The following is an 18,310-nucleotide window of genomic DNA, read 5'->3' as shown; positions in this document are numbered from 1 at the left end:
TTGACAACATTATATCCCCATAGCAGAGCAGCAGCAACACCCCTGGCTGGAAGGAAATGCAAGTTTCAGCTCAGACCAGAGCTCTCAAACAGACCTTGCTGTGGTAGCAGGTGCATCTACATGAAACAACAGGTTTTGACCAAGACAACCACCAATACTGTATTTTCTGAGGACTGTGTGATCATGTTATAGGCACATAGAAAGACTCTAATCCCCACAAGTAGCCAAAGGCTGCACTTCAAAATCAGAGATTGATGCAGGCCCCTACAACCACAGTGCTAAAGATTCCCCTGGAACCAGTGAGAAAACCTCTCACCAGGAGGATGGAGGTTAGACTCAAATCACTGAAGAGCTGAGGAACCGGTTCTTGCAGCTGATGCTGCTTTGAGCAGGAAGCTGGACTAGAGATCTACCAAGGTCCCTTCTAAGCTGAGCTACGGTCCACTGTATGACAGAAAATGAGCAAAATTCTGCTCTTAGCAATAAGCTTCAGTATCAACAGTGTTGCTTATTTTTGTTTTCCTACCAATTTACAATATACTGAAGCAGGTATAAGACAATTAATAAATTACCCCTTTAATGCAGACAAAGAAAATGGAAAGCCAAATTATTTGCATACTTCAAAGAAAACAATTTTGCATTTTAACTGAATATGGTGTAAGTAAAATGTTACAAAATATTTTTCATGGACCTGACGGTATCTATGGTATTTGAAACACTTTACACTTCTTTTTAAACCCAATCAGTAAAAATAATGAACGGCAAAATCACAGCACATTGATTTGTACACTTTGGAGCAAGATCAGTATCTGAAATTCAGCTCAAAGGGAAAGAAAGAACAGAACTGCACGAACAGTTTCTAAATTCTGGAATCTGACCTAGCAAGATTTCTAACATCTTGAAACCTCATGAGACATTTGTCTTTACCTAAAATCTCACAGGCCTTCTGGAGACATCTGTTCCCAGAACAACTGCATTTTAAAAGATTTTTATATGAAGTCAATATAGAACTTGCTAAGCAGAGAATGTTTTCATTGTTGGGGGGTGGGGGGGAAGCCTCAATTTCTCAGAATGGAAGTCTTTTCATGAGAACATACACTGCAGTTCTTAGTAGCTTTACTGGGTCATGGATGCAATTTCTGATTAAAAGCAGAGAGAGCCTCACCATTGCACACAATTATCACTGAATGCCAGGAGGCTTTGAGTGCACTCACGAGGACAGAGGTTCACATCCTGCCTAAAACAGATCAGGACTTCAATCCCAGAGACATGCCCTAATTATCCAACTTTTCTTGCTGGGGCAAACAAGTCTTCCTACCCCCAATTTTTTCAAGAGAGAGAAAAAGTCTTGTCTCAATATTGTCCCAGTTCAAAACTCTAACAATTTTTGAAACTGAAAAACCTTCTTTGGCTGGGGGGAACCATTTCACACCCAGGTCTATTTGTAAAGTTAAAACTGCATTATGTGTCCACAGACAGTCATTGACAGAAAATCATAAACACCAAATTTTGTCAACAGGAGCATGTCAGTTTAATCCAGATTAATTAATCCAATTAACACCAGCTATTGCTGTATCCCATTTCTCTATCCCTGTATCCCATCTCCAGCAATATCATGTTGCAAAGGCATCCTTGTAGCAGTGTAAGAAACATATGATGCAGAGTGATCTTTTCTCAGTATAACTCCTCTACTTTCCATAATCATTTTAGAGACATCCTGTGACTGTTATAGAGGCAGGTAAATCCCCTAAACTGGCTGTAGCTGGGCAGTTTGTTCAGGAGTCTTTTGGTGTTTTTTTGTTGGCATTCAGGGTTCTTTTACTGATTACATCTCGTGATCTGTCGATGTCCTGATGCTTGCAGCTTGGTAGCACTCTCAATTTCAACCTAATTTCTGAGGATGCTGTTCTTATTGTCATTGTAAATTGACATAAGGTATGCACCCATTCACCATCAGCAAATAAATTATTCATAACCATGGAATAAAAATTTGTACAAGGAATTTTTTGTCTTCAATACCCCCACATCACCTACATCTTTGCAGACAATGCTGTCACAGAGTGAACTGGATCACCCTAAAGCTCCATCAGCATTCATGCAGTGAATAGCATGAAGGGCAATTGGAGTGAGTCAATATTGATTTAGTGACATAACAAAACTGCAGAAATGTTTATGTTAAGACTGACGCAGACACACACATACTACACACATTTACACAAATGAACACTTTTGATATTTAAATAAATATCTTTCAGATGGAAGGAACAATTATTTTCCACCAAGGGTGGAATTCAATCCTGATGACCAAATGATAAAAGATCATTACCAGAGAGGTGTCCCAAGAATTAATTTGTTCCCCAGAAAATGCAGTCAGTTAGAAAGGTGCTAACAACTCTGGAGACTGTCCCAGTAAGCTAACCCGCTAAGTGGGAAGGGGGAATCCCCCATGCCTTCTGCACTCCAGCATTCTGTATTGATTAAAAAACAAAGAAAAGCACTTTCAAAATCAGTCTATGTATGTTTTAGAGCCAAAACCAAATATAAAACCATGAGTTAAGGTTATGATCCTATAATTAGTTTAATTTTGAATAATACAAACACTAACCATTTCTCCCACCCCTTCCAGCTAGCGGTTTCTTCCCTCAGTTCTTTCATTCACAGTCTAAACTTTTACTTGAACTATATAAATAGCTGGTAGAAGAAGTATCAACCACGTGGATCAGTGTTTAAATAGGAACATGACACCACCAGTGAGTTATACAACTGCCTGTGAGACAGCTCAATATTGGATTCCTAGGATCTATTCCTGACTCCCAGAGAGTAGTGTGGTCCACTGGCTAATGATAACATAGTGCAATAAATTTGGCCTATTCATCCTGCAAACACTACTGTAATGAATGAATCAAACTTGCTCCTCCCTAGGCTTCTCCAGTCAACTATGTATATCAAAGAAGAACTAATGTCAAGCAAAAGAGACCTGGTTCTGCAGTAACACCTACACAATATATAAAGATTCAGAAATCTGTTAATGAAGAGGAATAAAGCAGAGTTGTGTCCTTTTCTGACCACGGGCCCAAAACATCTTCTCTTAAAGCACCTCTCATTAACTGGGTGCTGCTGGTGTCAGGTATGCCAGTTTCCCACAAAAAGCTACAGCATTGCTGGAATGGTACAGTCACACTAGGGTTCCATCCCAAATTTAAAATTTTGTAACAGTAGAGAAGAAAAATCATCTTGTTATATTTACCAAACAACACAATTCATTATTGTTATCACATGACATTAAGGTAAAAAATAACACACATGAAACTTGTTACCTGCATTGTGTCGGGCAATGTACCCAAATGCCCAAGATGCACCTTCTTTGACTCCAGGGTCAAAATCTTCCAAGCAAACCGCCAGCATTTCCAGAGCTCCACAATGAACTATTGCCTGAGCTAGTTGTGGAGAATGTTTAGCAATTGCTCTTAGCACAAATGCAGCTGCTTTCTTGTAGTAACGCTAGACAAATCAGAAACAAACAAACTTTCACTAACATTAAGAAGTTTGAAGCACAATATAGCACAGACATGCCTAAATTAGACTTTTTTAGTAGCAGCAATATCTCATACAGATCCAAATCAGGACCACTGGACATCACACAGACAATTAGGCTACAGTTCTTTGGGACAGCTCATGATATAAAATCTGCAGCAAGTGCATAAACAAACAGAAAAAAATGAGAGAGCTAAGAGGATATGGGAAAAAGAGAGTAGTCTAAGTAAGTCTGTTTGTTTAAGTGAGTCGTGAACAAGAGCTGCAAAAACAGTAACTCTTAACATATTTAACCAGATTACACAGGTTATGCAGGGCAAGGTCCTAAAATAATTCTACCCATCTGTAACACTTACAACATTTTCCACTTTCTAAAACAGATACTCTCACAATATCTCTGTGAGAAAACACTAGTTACATTTGCAAACAGGAAAATGAGACGGAAAGAATTAGATCCAATACAAGAGTTTAGGAACTGAATCCTGAAATGCCTAAATACTGCCTAAAACCCACAGCTAGGATACTGAAAACCCATCCCACCAACACCCAATACTTAACAACCTTCAATTTTGTCCAAGCAGACTGCAATTTTACTTCTGCCTGTGTCCAGAAAAAGCTCCCTTTGAACAGGACTAAGCACCTGGCCCTTTTGTCATAAGAGCACACAAAGTCTAAGCTCTTGTCTCAATTCTGCCCATCTCCCTCAGTGCTGGACCAAATAATGGTTTCAGTATGTATATATAATGCATGACACTGCACACAGCATGGGGCTCCCACGTAAACTGCAGCAGTGATTTCTTCTAAAAGCACAGTTAAGTCTTCCCTCAAAAAATCGCATTTCACTCTCCTCCTGCAGTTTTATACCCACCATTAGGATATGGAAGCTGAAGTTTCCTCTACTGCCTTACATTTTCAAAATCCAGAGCCCAGTTAAAGTACTCTGGCCAGAGAAAACCATGTTGTGAGAAAGACAGGCTGTTCCCCTCCCTCGTGAAGGACAAGATTCATGGGGACACAAGTAACCTGCTGCTATGTCTGTGTGCCTGGAGCATGCCCTCCAGCCTGGGCCCTGACAGATGATCCCTATGGACAAGCTCTAGAGGGCTCTCTCCGTATGCCAGCTGGCTTTGATCTCATCCCAAGATGCTTGGCTCTCCCCTGCTCTGCACAGGGAGCCTGGGCACTCTGCAGTGCTAGTCCTACTGTCAAGGCACCCAAAATTTAAACAATGCAAAGCCCACATCCCTTCTGGACCAAGTCCAGAAAAACAAAGAACCACGTTGAGTGCTTTTGTGTATCCTGTCAGGTACCCAAACACCTTCAAAAGCCTGATCTAAAGCACTGAGATATGGCAACAGAACAGTATCTGCAATGGCCCCCAGGAAATAAAATGCACCCAGACCCACTCCCTGGCCCTAAAGGAAGGTGACACAGCATAACACATCCATGCACCTAAACTCCTCTTTCCTCAAAGCACAACGGCCTCATCTATGCCACTGGAAACTCTTCCTGACTTGTCCTATCCCTCAAACCATGTTCAAGCATTGTTGTGTAGTTTGATGGCTTGTATTGCCTAAAACCACATCAGAGAGCCTGCTACTGATTAATGAGCACAGTCATCTTTCCATGCTCCAAAACATGCCCTTACCTGCCTTAGTTTACCAGTACTGATATAATCCCTTTATTCCAAAAATCCAGTTTTCTAAATTAAGGTCTACAAGCAGGTACATTAAACATAATTTACAAGCAAAGCATTAAACCTCATTTAGGGGGAACAGAAGTTAAGGGAAACAGTACAGACAAATGCTCCAATCCCCAGATAATGTAAGTTACTGTAAGTTTTGCTGAACTCAATGGAGCCATATTTGTTTACATAAGTCTGTACAAATATGGGTATGTTGTTTCTGTTAAGTAATTATGCTCCTGGCAAAGAAAAACACTTCTTTGTTTTCATTATCCAAAACACATTCTTTAGAAACAAACCATATTCACAGGCATAGCCAGAATATGCTATAAAACTGAATTTTGCTCAGTTTAACTGACAAAACATTGATCTGGGATGTTACCCTGTGACTGTTCCCAATAAATATGTAGAAACAGTATTCATTGTGTGCTCAAAGAATCTCACCCTTAAATACAGATGTTGATACACTACAAGTGAGTGGAACGGAAAAGGTTTCTTTGCCTGTGGGAAGTGACAAACTGTCTGCTTGCTAAACTCTGCATGAACTGGATGAGTTTCCTCCTCTTGCCCTCACCAAGACATAGCAGGCTTTCCATGACCTCACACAAGTCTTGCTGTTGCTTCCCCTAATTACTCTATCTCAGGGTACTTGAGCTAATTTAGTGAGGGTTTCAAGTTGTAGCAGGGGGTAGTTTCCAACCAACAGTGGGTAGAGTTTTGTTCCCTTAAAAATAGAAATAAAATAACCAAAATGTTTATAACCTTGTCTAATTAAAATCTTTACTTTCTTTTCATACTATACCAGTATCTTGCCATCAAAGTTTTTCTTTAGTGTTTTCTTTTCCAATTTTAATTGTATAGGCAATGCTTTAAATGTATAGGCACAAAAAGTATGCAATTCATACATTTAGATATTTTTTTTCCTCCAAAGATTGAAAATTAAAATATATGGTTTTCCAGATTATATTTCCATTGAAAACCTACTTTTCATAAATCAAAGCTGCAATATAAGTGTGATTGTGATATAAGTGCACTTAACACTTCGGCTGTCAGTTTCCAGCTGCTAGGAACCTTACTTGAAAATATTTCTGTTAATTTGAATGATGCTAGGTTAGCATCATTCAAAAAATCAAAGCTGAAAGAGACACAGAACTTGAAGGAAAATGTGAGGAAGGGAGTGGAAAAGACCAACAGGTTTATTTGCATTGCATTTGTGACTGTACTTTGTTTGGTTTTGACAAATATGAAGATGAAAACCTTTCTGTATATTTTCCTGTGTCAGAGGTTTGTTATTTCTCACACTACAGATTTCCAAAGGTCTGCATTTGGAGATACAAAGTATTCCATTACAGAACTTCAGGGGTTTTATATGTATTTTACACATGTCTGGTATTACGGACAAAACTGAGTCAATTATCACCACAGCTTCCAAACTGTCTCCTTTTTGAAGAGGGACCTTTTATAAAGCATCACTCAACATTTTAAAAATGTTACAGTGCAATGAATGTATTTCCTGTAGTGCATCAAATGGTAATACAATATTTTAAAGTCAAGCTTACTTGAAGCCAGACTTCAGGATACAGTACACAGTGATCTCTCAGGGGTTCAAACATACATGCTGCTCTGACTTCAATACATTTAATGTCCTATTAGAATAACAGCAGATGCTGATCCAGAAAGATTTCCCTTTCCCTGTATAATACTTGAAAAAAATATTACTTAAGAGAACAACCATGCCTTACATTCTCCTCAGGCAGTACACATATGAGCTGTGGAAGAATTCCTGCCTTCACGATCACCTCTGCCAGCCCCACGTCATAATCAGCGAGTCTCCCAAGAGCCAAGGCAGCGGTCTGGCGGATACTCGGGACAATGTCCAGCAAAAGAGGTCTCAGCAAACACACTACACCTGAGTTGCAGTAGGAAGACAAAAGCCAATTTGGTAAGCAGACGTTTTTCTAAACATTTGCCTTTACCCCTAAAAACCTGCTAATTTACTCTTCCAGGGAATTTGAACATGTAGGAAATCCAGGTGTTCCACTGAAATGAAGTTGGCATTGGATAGCACTGCTGATGTTTCTGCCCATTTTCATAGGTACAAAACAATTCTGAAATCAGAAAAAGGGCACATGCAGAAATAAGGTGCATACACATATCTATAAAATACATCTTAAAGTTTACACAAGAAATGAAATTATATTTAAACATACATAAAATACATGTGTTACCGTGTGCACGGGAAACTCCATCTGGAGATTCTGGTGAGAAGACACTGGCGTGTTCCTCACTCATCATGCCAGTAGAACCTCTACAATGAACTACACCAAATTACATTTCATCTGCTGTAACAATGACTGACTTGAAGACCAATATCCATAATACATTACACTCCAGACACAAGAGTTGTAGGTTTTCTTATCATGTTATTATTTATGATGTGTTTTCACTGATGAGTTCACAGTATATCAGCTAAGCATAAAAAATGTAAAAGTAGCAGCAAGGGAAACTATAAAAAGTTACAGACTGAATGACTGGCTAACAAATGGAAAGTGAAAATGGAGCTCATGCAGGGAACCCAACTCCAACCTCACATATGCAGTGATGGACCCCAAACAGATTACTACCAACCAGGAGAAAAACTCAATGTTAGAACAGACAGTTCCATAAAGATCCCAACTTTTGCTCAGCAGTGGAGGAGAAACTTTACCTGCAGAAGTATACAGAGTGCTCAGGATTATTGGGAAAGGGGTAGAGGCTAAAGCAGGGGTCATCACTATCACATTTAATACCCTCCACTAAAGTAGAACTGAAAAAAGCTGAGTGAAAGAGAACAAGGATGATCAAAGATGACCAATCTGTATGTGGAAGCTCTTCATGTTAGTTTAACAGACTCTTCCGTAAGGGTTGAAATGAGATCCAAATGGTTATATAAAGAAAGTGACTCGTAAGGTCTGGGAAGGGAAAATTACTTGTATTGTGATCCTTAAATGTCCCTGTAGCAGCCAGCTCCATGAATTAACATTTAGGACTTTACACCTTAGCCAGAAAGCAGAGGTCTCTGAAAATGGAGATGTGTTACAACAGAACAATGAACACTCAGAGCTACAGGTCTCTTCATATCAGCTCTCTCAGTCCTTTCCACTGGTTTTTTTACAAATATAAAGATCTAGTTAAGCAAAAGTGAAAGAAAGCAAGACTTGCCTTCTCAAGGGCTCCTATGGTTATTAGAACTGAACAAAGGCCTTTGGGTGTGACAGTGCCACACTGGGGGATCACTGCCTAATGGCAAGCAACAAACACCCAGGTGTTCAACAGGCACTCCATGACAAGGAAAAGCTGAGGACCTCAGAGCAAGGAATAGTCCAAGGGATGCAGGCTATAAGAAGTTATACCTGTAGCATACTTCTTTCCCTAAAAAGAAAAAAAAAAGTAAGTAGAGAAGCAGTAAAAGTCTCACTTTTATTTTACACCAAAACCAAATTGCTCCCAGCAAGAAGAAAATAGCCAAAACATCTATACATGGCTCTGAAGGGGCTGGAAGGACACAAAAAACTAACCATGGAGGCCATGCTAAAAAAAATTTAGGAAGGTCAATACTCTAGACAAAAGCTGCACTATCATGAGAGGTACAACCTCCCAGCATGTTCACAAGACAGAGTAACACAGGTTTCAGGGGGACACATAAAAAAAGCAAGTAAACTGAACCTACGAAACAGTTCTGTAATACAGCTGGGATCTGCTCACCCTTCTGTTAAAGCCACTGGGAGCTGAAAGAGGCCTCCTGTGTACCAATGACAAAAGATGGATCCTCCAGTATTGTCAGATCAATGTGAATTCATTTAGCACTCGCAGAAATCAGTACTTCAGAATGTGGCCATCACTGACATCTTCTCATGAACTCTCCTTGGCAGGTATGGTGTCATTAGCAAGTTATGTTTCATATCAAAAACCACTAAATACTTTATATGACAAATGAGAAGTAAAAACAAATATATGAGTTGGGGCCAATGCCATGTATCATCTGTTATCTTCTATCTCATCTACACCCTCTGTGGGAAGGTATTTTTCTGTCCTTCCCTCTAACATCAGTTGCATGGTCAAACAGCTGCTGAAATTCCTAAGGGGACCTCACACTGTTCTTATGATCTACACTGAAGGTATTTCAGTGAAGCAGGAACACTTACAAGGAAGTTCACTTGCATTTACTGTACAGATATTACATTTGAGCTCTTGGCTTGAGATAATATAAAAACAAGATTATTTAACAGATAGGAGAAAAAAAAAGAAAGGGGAAAAAATAATTTTACTAATATAAAAGAGCTTGTCAGAAGTGGTTGGGGGAGAGGGAAAGGAACACTTCAGCCTGCAGTGTCCTGACCCTAAAAAAGCTAAGAACCTGATGGCTGGGACATTAAACCAGAATGTATCAGACAGTTCAATTCTGATGATCTCAAATCCACTGAAATTTAAAGAGACTAGAATCACTTAACCCAGGAGCTAGGTCCAGGCCACATGACACATTTCTGACCTTTATGACATACCTAGACATGGCAAAATGTAAAACCACATTTAACAATGTTTACATACATACATGGTTTGAATTGTTCCAAACGTAAGATTTATATATTTTGTTTTTTCAAGATTAGCTGATACAGCTTTCACTTTTGGAACAGCCTAAAAAGCCTTCAGTCTGAAAATACTTCCAAGCAGCATGCCTCCCCATGACCAATGCCTTGCATTTCATGACAGTACAAACCATGTAAAGTTTAGTGATGACATTTAAGCATCAGCACAAAATGTTCTACTGCAAATTACTTTAGCTGGTACAACTTATAATAAGGAAAGAGATGAAAAATCAAATGGGAGTTACTATTTGAAGAAAGGACACAAAATGTTACAACACAATTACAAAAAAAAGCCCCACAGGTTCAGAAATAATAGCAACTGTGCTGGTCCTCAAGGAGACTGTATTTTCTTAAAGTCATGCTTGAATGTAAGAAGAGACAGTAGACAAATAATTACAATGGAACAAGTTCTGGAGAAACAAAACAAAGAAAAAACTGCTGTACAAGCCTTATATTCACATCCAATTAACTGAGAATTGAGAGAAGTATATATAGGCTTAGACCATGCCTGTGCATTGATAATAATTAAAAACTTTTACCTCTAGTTTCCACCTTATCTTAAAACCACTTTCTTTCTCTGTGTCAAGATGCTTTCCATCACCTCCAGTTACTCTGCAGGACCAACTGCTTGAGGAGCTTTCACCACTGCCATAATTTTTGTATCTTCAGCAAACCTACTATTTCTTTCTTTACAGCACTTAAAAAAAATAATTCTGAGAGTGTGAAAGCAGCTACTCAGAGATCCTGTGGTCTCCACTAAAACACCTACAGGAAGCCAAGATATCCAACCTTTCCTTCTAGGACTTTTGCAGACAGTGCTGTAAAGGACAGATGTGCCTGGCACAGGATGAGCCTTTCCTGCACTGGGCCCAGCCCAGCTCTTTGTTCCAGAGGCAGCTGTATTTGGTGACCTCCTCTATTTGATCTCTTCCTTTCATCTATCCTGTTTACTGCAAAGTCTACTCCTCCAAAGAGGTCCAAGCCAGGATTCCTATCAGCATTTTTAATTAAATTCAAATGTATTTAACATTACTTAGAGCAGGAAAATAGGCAAGAACCTTCCAACTACTTCCTTTTATCCTGACCATTCACTCAAGTGAACAGGGCCATACAGATCATGGAGTAGCAGTGTCTTGTTGCTGTAAACTTTAGAACTCTTTGGTCTTCTTCTAAATAAGTCTGTTGTGACAGCAGTAGGAAATTCATTAACTCTAATTCAAAAGCAACCACACAGAAAGTAAACTACAAAATAAGGCATTTAGACTATTGGACTAGATTTATTTTGGAAGAGTTCCCACTAGCACTCAGAAACTGAGTAACAGAGAATTACTGCCAAATATTCTCTCTTGCATCACAGAACCTTGACTGACATTGGGCAAGGAACGATTCCCCTTTCTATCCTCAGTTTCCCACTCAAATTTGTTTCAAAGAATGACACACTTTAGAAGCTGAATCACTCCTAACACACACTTCTCAAGTGGAGCTGTTACACACAGGCCTGATGCACTTTCTTTTAGCAAGCAAGTGCTGGCTGCTGCCTATCTGGGAAACAAACAAACAGAAAAAAAATCACTCGGGGCAGAGTAGGTTCCAACTTTTTTTTTCATTCTAAGTTTCTGCAGGAAACAAACAGTCACTATTCTGGAGATGGCAATTTTTGCTTGGCCATTTTGATTTTTTTGGGAAAACAACCTGGAATTCATGCAAAATACTTCTGCCCTCCTCCCATCCCCATGAAATCCCTGTCAAACTTGACTAGTCACAAAACAGAATCACTACACTGGAAATTCTTTCCATTTCTGCATCTGAAGATGACTACTCTAACCTTATCCTCCTTCCTTAAAGGAAAAATAATTTCTGGTTTAAAATGTGGGGGGAAAAAAATCATTCTACACTACTGTTGTCTCTGGACATACTCTTATCTTGAAGATGCTGTCCTTCTAATTTATGCTTTGGACCAAGATAACATCTTCTCATTTTTGTGTGCTACCTGTTACATTTAGAACATCCACAGAGTTAACAGTAGCACTCAAACATTCATCATATCAGCTTGATGTTTCAGAGCTCTTTATGCCAAATTCAGCTGACTTAACAAGGAAATAAAATGGAAATTTATTTCTGCCGCACCCCAACACCATACCTTCAACAAACTTTTTCTAGGAACTGCATAGCAGTGAGTTTTAAATCCCCTGCTTAAAACAAATTTCCCAGAAGAGCAGCGAGAGAGAATTTTCACACTCGCTCGTCTTGACACAGCCTCTTCCAGAGACAGCAGAGTATGCAGGTCTCACGTACGGACTCCTCAAGTGTGACCTGTCACGAGAAAGGTCTCCTCACTGCCACAGTTCCATGCACAGCACAACCACCATCCTCCAGAGACCCCAGGGAACATAAATACAGTTTGGTAACAGAGACTCTGGCTGATGGAGTAATTCGCACAGCAACTGCCAGATGGTGTGGGACATAATGCAGATTCAGCTTGACAGTATCACTGAAGATTCCTGAAGGATCGAGGAACAGCAAGTTTCTCCTCCTTAGATGCCAGACCCTGTTTCTGCATTAATGAAGCAGAACTAATCCTGTTACAAGAGGACAAATTTCTGAAAATACCACTTATAGGGCTTTTAGTGGCCACCATGCAATTGTGTACAGACACACCAAAACCAAGGTGGTCACAAGGAGCTGCTTATTTTTAATGTCCACTTGTTAAGATGAGAATAAAGTTTCTAAAAAATTCTGGTTTTGACATTTCACTTGCAAATCTCCAGACAGGCCAGGAGACTGAGAAGAGGAGGAACAGTTGAGCTTTCACTTGACTGAGTTACAAAAAAAGTCAATCCTCCAGCTTCAGATGCATTTTTTTTTCTTCTTCTATGTCACCTCTCTTGTACTTTCCTTAAAACAGCCTCCTTCTTCCCTTCATCAGGCACCACCATGTCATAAAGCCTTTGGGAAAGCCACTCTCCACACCTGATCTACTACAACTGCAAAGACAACCTTTTGTCTTTTATGCCACATCGCATTAATCCTCTCCCACTTCTGCTGCTAAGGCTCAGTAAATCAAAATGTTGGGAAAGCCACTCTCCACACCTGATCTACTACAACTGCAAAGACAATCTTTTGTCTTTTATGCCACATTGCTAAAGCTCAGTAAATCAAAATTTTTTTTAGAAAACAAAAAAAACAAAACAAACAACAAAAAAAAAAAAAAAAAACCAAACCCAACAAACAACAAACAAGCAAAACCACTGAAGTTGTGTGCACCCCTTACAAAAGAGAGTACATAAACTCCAGCGTTGAAACTGGCTACTTGGAATTTTTTTTAGAAAACAAAAAAAACAAAACAAACAACAAACAAACAAACAAAACCACTGAAGTTGTGTGCATCTCTTACAAAAGAGAGTACATAAACTCCTGTGTTGAAACTGGCTACTTGAGGGCACTGGAGTCTGTCCATGCATATACACCTCCAAGATGCAAATGCTCCCAAGCTTTCTATTAAGTGCTATCGTACAAAACCTGAAAATCATATCCTTAATATTTTAAAAAATATGGAACTATAACCTAAAACCCCATCCTAGGGTCTCGTTCTGATTACTCGGGGCCAAGTGTCCAACAGTCACATTGAAAAACAGTATATTTAAAATACACACATCAGAAAAAGATTGAGAAAAGCATAGGCAAAAATATTCCATGTAGTTGGAGGAGGGTAATCAATTTGAACAGCATTTTCTTAAAAATAAAGTCTCCTAAAACCAATCCAGAGATTCAGAAATACAGCTTTTAAAACCTGTCACCAGTGGAATAGGTCTGCAGCCAGGAAAGAACTAACACTGATGACATCACCCTTAACCTACAGAAAAACAGACCACAAAATAGGGGAAACCTGCCATGCCACAAGGGCTGCTGGTGGAGCCCTAGTCTGACTCTGAGTTCTGTTTCCAGGCTTTAGCCTCTTGCCAACATGGATTGTGTGGAGCAGGTACAGGAGAAAAAGCCCGGAGGTGAAAATGGAGGAGAGGGCTGAGGACTGGAGCGTAAGGCTGAGAAGCAGCTTGATACCAGGCATAATGGAAGGGACACCTGGGCTCAGGGCTGTGGGCTGATGGAGTGGGAGGACACTTGGAAGAGATTCACTGGGAGAGGATCTTCATTTACAGTGACATTTTAGAACTTTCCTGGAACCCTGCAGACTCTCCAGCAAGCCAACAATGAAGTTATGTGCCTGAGATGACAGAAATACCCCAGCAGCAATGTGAAGGGAAGCCAGGTGTGCAGGGCCCCAGCACACAGGCTGCTGCACCACACATCTGTTTTTCCATGTTCCATACTCAGCTTTCCCCATGACTTCTGCAGTCATTACACTTAAGAATGTGATTAGCCCCAAGAAAGGGGTTAAAGAGCTGATCTTGTAATATATTTAGAGTCAAAGTAGCAAGACTAAACTGTTTCTGGATCACAATGACAGCCTTAAATAACTCACATATTAAAGCAACATTGCCATCACCATATGTTCTAACGCAAGATAAATAAATAAATAAAAATAATCAAATAATCAATCAAAAACAAATACACAAAATTAATTATTCTGAATACATGTATTAATCCTGAATTGTAAACGCCTTCAAAAAATCAAAACAAAATGCAATTTCAAAGGAGTTGTTTATTTACAGAGCACTGCACTTCACAAGGAAAAAAACCTAAGAATTAGACTCTCAGTGACTACCACTGTTACAAACTTGAAGCACTTCAGATTTTCACCTAGCTCTTCTAAAATACAGGCAGCTACCTAAATCTCAGTGCAAGAACCAGAGCTCAAGTTCATCTGCCATTATAACTGAAAATAGCCTGTTTCTTGGATTTTAAATATTAGAAGGATGAGGAGGTGTGGAGCTGAATAATGCAATCCAGTGCCAAATTCCATGAGCAGTAGCTACCAAATGAACAGATTTACATTTAAAGTTACTACTATCAAAGTAGCTTCTCCCATTAGTCAGCAGCCCTCAAAAAACAAGATTTGATGAAATGTCTGTCATTGTTTCACATGTGTATTTACTAAATGGAAAAGGTTTAGGAGTTTTGGAGCAGCCTTTTCTCCCCAAGTATCAACTAACTAAACATTCAAATTACAAATCCTATATTTATTCATGGTAGTATTTAATCATAAGGAACAACTTTATCAAAGCAAAACAGAGAATTGGAAAACACACAGGAATGAGTTCCAACAAAGGAATCTCTCTAATGATTCCTTGCACTTTCTTGCCACCAGAAAGCTGTTAAGCTCCCAGGCACCAACCCCCAGGACATTCTTCACCAGGAAAGAGCCAGTGCCACATAAACGTGTTGAAGCCCAGGGCCAGGTTCCAGTTCCCTGGTTACAACACTGAGATTTCTGCCCAGTGGGAAAAGCAGCTCCAGAACTTGATGAGACACAGAACTTCAGAAGACAGCTGCCCTAAGGAAAGGTGGGCTTCCTGTTGGCCCTGTCTGACCTTCTTTTCAGCTTCCCACCAGTTTCCTTACAGGTCATACACAGGAGTCTCCACAGAATTGGTACCCTGAGGTTTCTCAACAGTCAAGCCAGCATGAGGAGCTGCTGCCTCTGATCCTGGCTGCTTGCTCCCCTCCAGCCTGCAGGCTCCAAATGGGCAACAATACCACGGCTTGTCCCTAGCTCAATACCACAGAAGCAGGGCTTAGAGGGTAGTAAAGAATTACTTTTTCAACACTTCTGTCTTTCATGATGTTAGCATGGTGTCCAGAGACACCTCCATAAAGAATAAGGTCTCAAGCAAGTATTTATTGTCCTTATAACATGTTAAGTATTTATCAAAATTACTTCTAAAATGGGATCAGATGCTTTATTCCTTGAGCATTCATCTTTCATTCTTATTCCAGGAATATAAACTGAGACTAGTAACACAAGAGTACATGACAGTACAATTTAAGGATTTAACTTTGCTCAAATTCAAGTCGCTGTAATCTTGTCTTCTGCTTTTGCCAGAAAGATACTAAACCCTGACAACCTTTGAGATCCAACAAAAGAACCCTGCAAGGTGCCCCTGACTCCTATAGCTAATGTAAAATAACAGCGGGCAAAGGCTTTTTTCATCTTCTTAAAACAGCAATCTCCATAAGGAATGGCTAGAATTCTTATTCACCAGAATAAGAAACATGCCCCAAAGCCCTTTAAATTCAGATTTATACACAGATATAAGTTTAGACAGGCATCTTATTTAAATCATTGCTCCAGCACTCACTGGATAAAGACCATAAAAAGCACACCAGTTATCTGCTAGACAGCAATGTCCCAAAATATTTGTTTTAATAAAAGGACCAATTTTATTTGGTGGGAGGTTTTAAAGAAAAACATTTAATCACGTCCAATTTACAAGGAGGTTTAAAACTTATATCTAGCACATCCAGAAAAGGCCAAAATGAACAGCTCTCACTGCAATTATATAACTACAAGGTATTTTTGAAGACACAGGTGGGAAAGATGGTAAAATATTTGTGGGCCATCCAAATAAATTGTAACAGCTGTATTTGCAGACATTCCTCTCTTGTCCAGCATCTGAAAAACTAAAGCTTGTGGAAAAGCAGCTCATGACCAGAACCAGCCAAGAAGGATAACCTACACAAATGCACATTTCCACATTACTACCCAGAGCCTGATCCTTGCAGTTCTAACCTTCAGACCAACACCAGCTGTGTGCAGAAGAAAGTTTCAGGCCTCTGAGCCAATTATTTGTTCTGCACAAGCAACAATTCAGTTCTGAGGTAAAGTCACCAACCAGATTACATTAAAATAGTTATTTTTATAAGAAATACAATGCAATTAAAGTTAGCTTGGCACTTTGATTGTTTTCTTAAAATAGAAACTTTCTGCATTTTACAATGCTGAGCTGCAAGAAGCCTGCCTATACAGGATCTCTCTGGGAGCTGCTAGAACCAGGACTGTAAAAGGACACAGAGGGACCTCTTCCTACAAATAAGGCATAAATTATTCCTATGGCCACGATGTCCCCTTGGCAAACAGAGATCATTTGTATAAGCTACAGCAGGGTCATTAACTCACCAAAAGATGGGAAACAAAACAAAGATTCAAGAGCCACAGCAAGGTAATACAAAAGGCCTGGTATCAACATGCCATTCCCATAATGAAAGGAAATGTTTCCTTAGAAAGAATTTAAGTGATATATTTTTAATAAAACAATTCTAATAAATGGTTGTAAACACAATAACAGAAAGTTGTAAATATTTACACCATGGGTTTTCTTTTTCGTTTGCTTGTTAGATGTCATTGTATTTGAGAAAAGACTGAAAACTTTATTAGATCTGGGAAGCAAATATTAAGAACAAATTCTAGACACATCAAAACATAATCAATTCATGAATACCACATGGCAAACCCACCACTGATGTATAGCACATTTTCAAATTGTCATTCAGGTAATCAATTACCAGGCACTTCTTTTTCCTCTTTTAAGCTCAGGAACTTTGGCCGAGCACAGTGGGTCTGCCAGATGCCAGCAGCACAACAGCTGGTAGAAGTGCTCCCGCAGCTCCTCTTTCTAAAAATGTTCAATTTGGTTCACGACATCCCATGACAGCAATATAACAGAATCAAATCCCTCCTAAACTGAGCCAATCTGCCGGCAGAAAGCATCGAAGAATTTAGGAACAACTTGTAAAGCCGGTAAAAAAATTTGTTTCTTCTGAAAGTAGAATTTCCTCGGCAAATTAGTGCTGGCTTCATCGGGAATTCCAGTCTCTGTACTTTACATAAAGCTATATCGGAACCGGGAGGAAGTAAATTTGAAAAAGGATTATACAGAGAAATTTTCCTTGGGATGACCCGGAGGTCTCAGCCAGGCACCGGGGCAGCCGCCCGCAGCCGCCCAGCGCAATTTACCTTCCCTCCGCAACGCGGGGACTCGGCAAGCAGGGTGGGGGCCAAATCCTACCGGGAAAAAAATCTCCGGAAACTGAGCGGCCAGCGGGGGAGGAGGGAGGTAAAACAAAAACCGGGGAAGGCCGCGGCGGCCCCGCGCTGCCCCTGCCCCCGCCCCGGGGCGTAAAACCCGCGGCCGGCCCGGCCCGGCCCCGCGTACCTGCGCTCCGGAGAGTGTCGATGCTCTGCGGGCGGGCGGCGAGGTCGGCCACCGCCTGCGCGAACTGCGACCGGGCGCGCTGGTACTGCTCGAACACTGCGGGCGGCAGCGCCGGGGCCATGGGTCAGCGGGAGGGCGGGCGGACGGGCGACAGCCAGCCCCGCTCCCGCTCCCGCTCCCCCGGCCCCGGCCCGGCCCGGCCTACCTTGCAGGACCTGCCGCTGGCTCATGGCGCCGGGCGGGCTCCGCGCCCGCGGGGATTTCCGCGCTATGGACGCGTCTCCCCGGCAACCGGGCGGAAGCGGAGCCGCCGGGGGCGGGGCCTGGGTGGTGACGCTGCGCGCCCGCCCGCC

General features: G+C 40.7%; 1 protein-coding gene across 4 annotated transcripts in view; it reads right to left on the bottom strand.

Annotated features, from left to right (window-relative positions):
* The window catches only part of SPAG6 (sperm associated antigen 6), a 35,842-nt gene extending 17,577 nt beyond the window's left edge, over positions 1 to 18,265 (bottom strand). For 2 of the 4 annotated variants that reach the window (XM_039709941.1, XM_039709960.1), the window contains exons 1-4: positions 18,163 to 18,265; positions 17,958 to 18,053; positions 6,961 to 7,127; positions 3,318 to 3,501 (exon numbers count right to left, since the gene is read on the bottom strand). In XM_039709941.1, the coding sequence (XP_039565875.1) occupies positions 3,318 to 3,501; positions 6,961 to 7,127; positions 17,958 to 18,053; positions 18,163 to 18,187 (472 nt within the window). In that variant the 5' untranslated portion in view covers positions 18,188 to 18,265. Of the gene's footprint in view, positions 1 to 3,317; positions 3,502 to 4,402; positions 6,908 to 6,960; positions 7,128 to 17,957; positions 18,054 to 18,162 lie in introns of those variants that run through there. The other 2 variants (XM_039709951.1, XM_039709969.1) reach the window with 2 other exon arrangements.
* Between the last annotated feature and the right edge of the window lie 45 nt (positions 18,266 to 18,310).

Source organism: Passer montanus, unplaced genomic scaffold (genome assembly GCF_014805655.1).
Source record: "Passer montanus isolate IOZ18808 unplaced genomic scaffold, ASM1480565v1 scaffold10, whole genome shotgun sequence".
Classification (NCBI taxonomy): Eukaryota; Metazoa; Chordata; class Aves; order Passeriformes; family Passeridae; genus Passer; species Passer montanus.
This window is presented reverse-complemented; position numbering and strand designations above follow the sequence as displayed.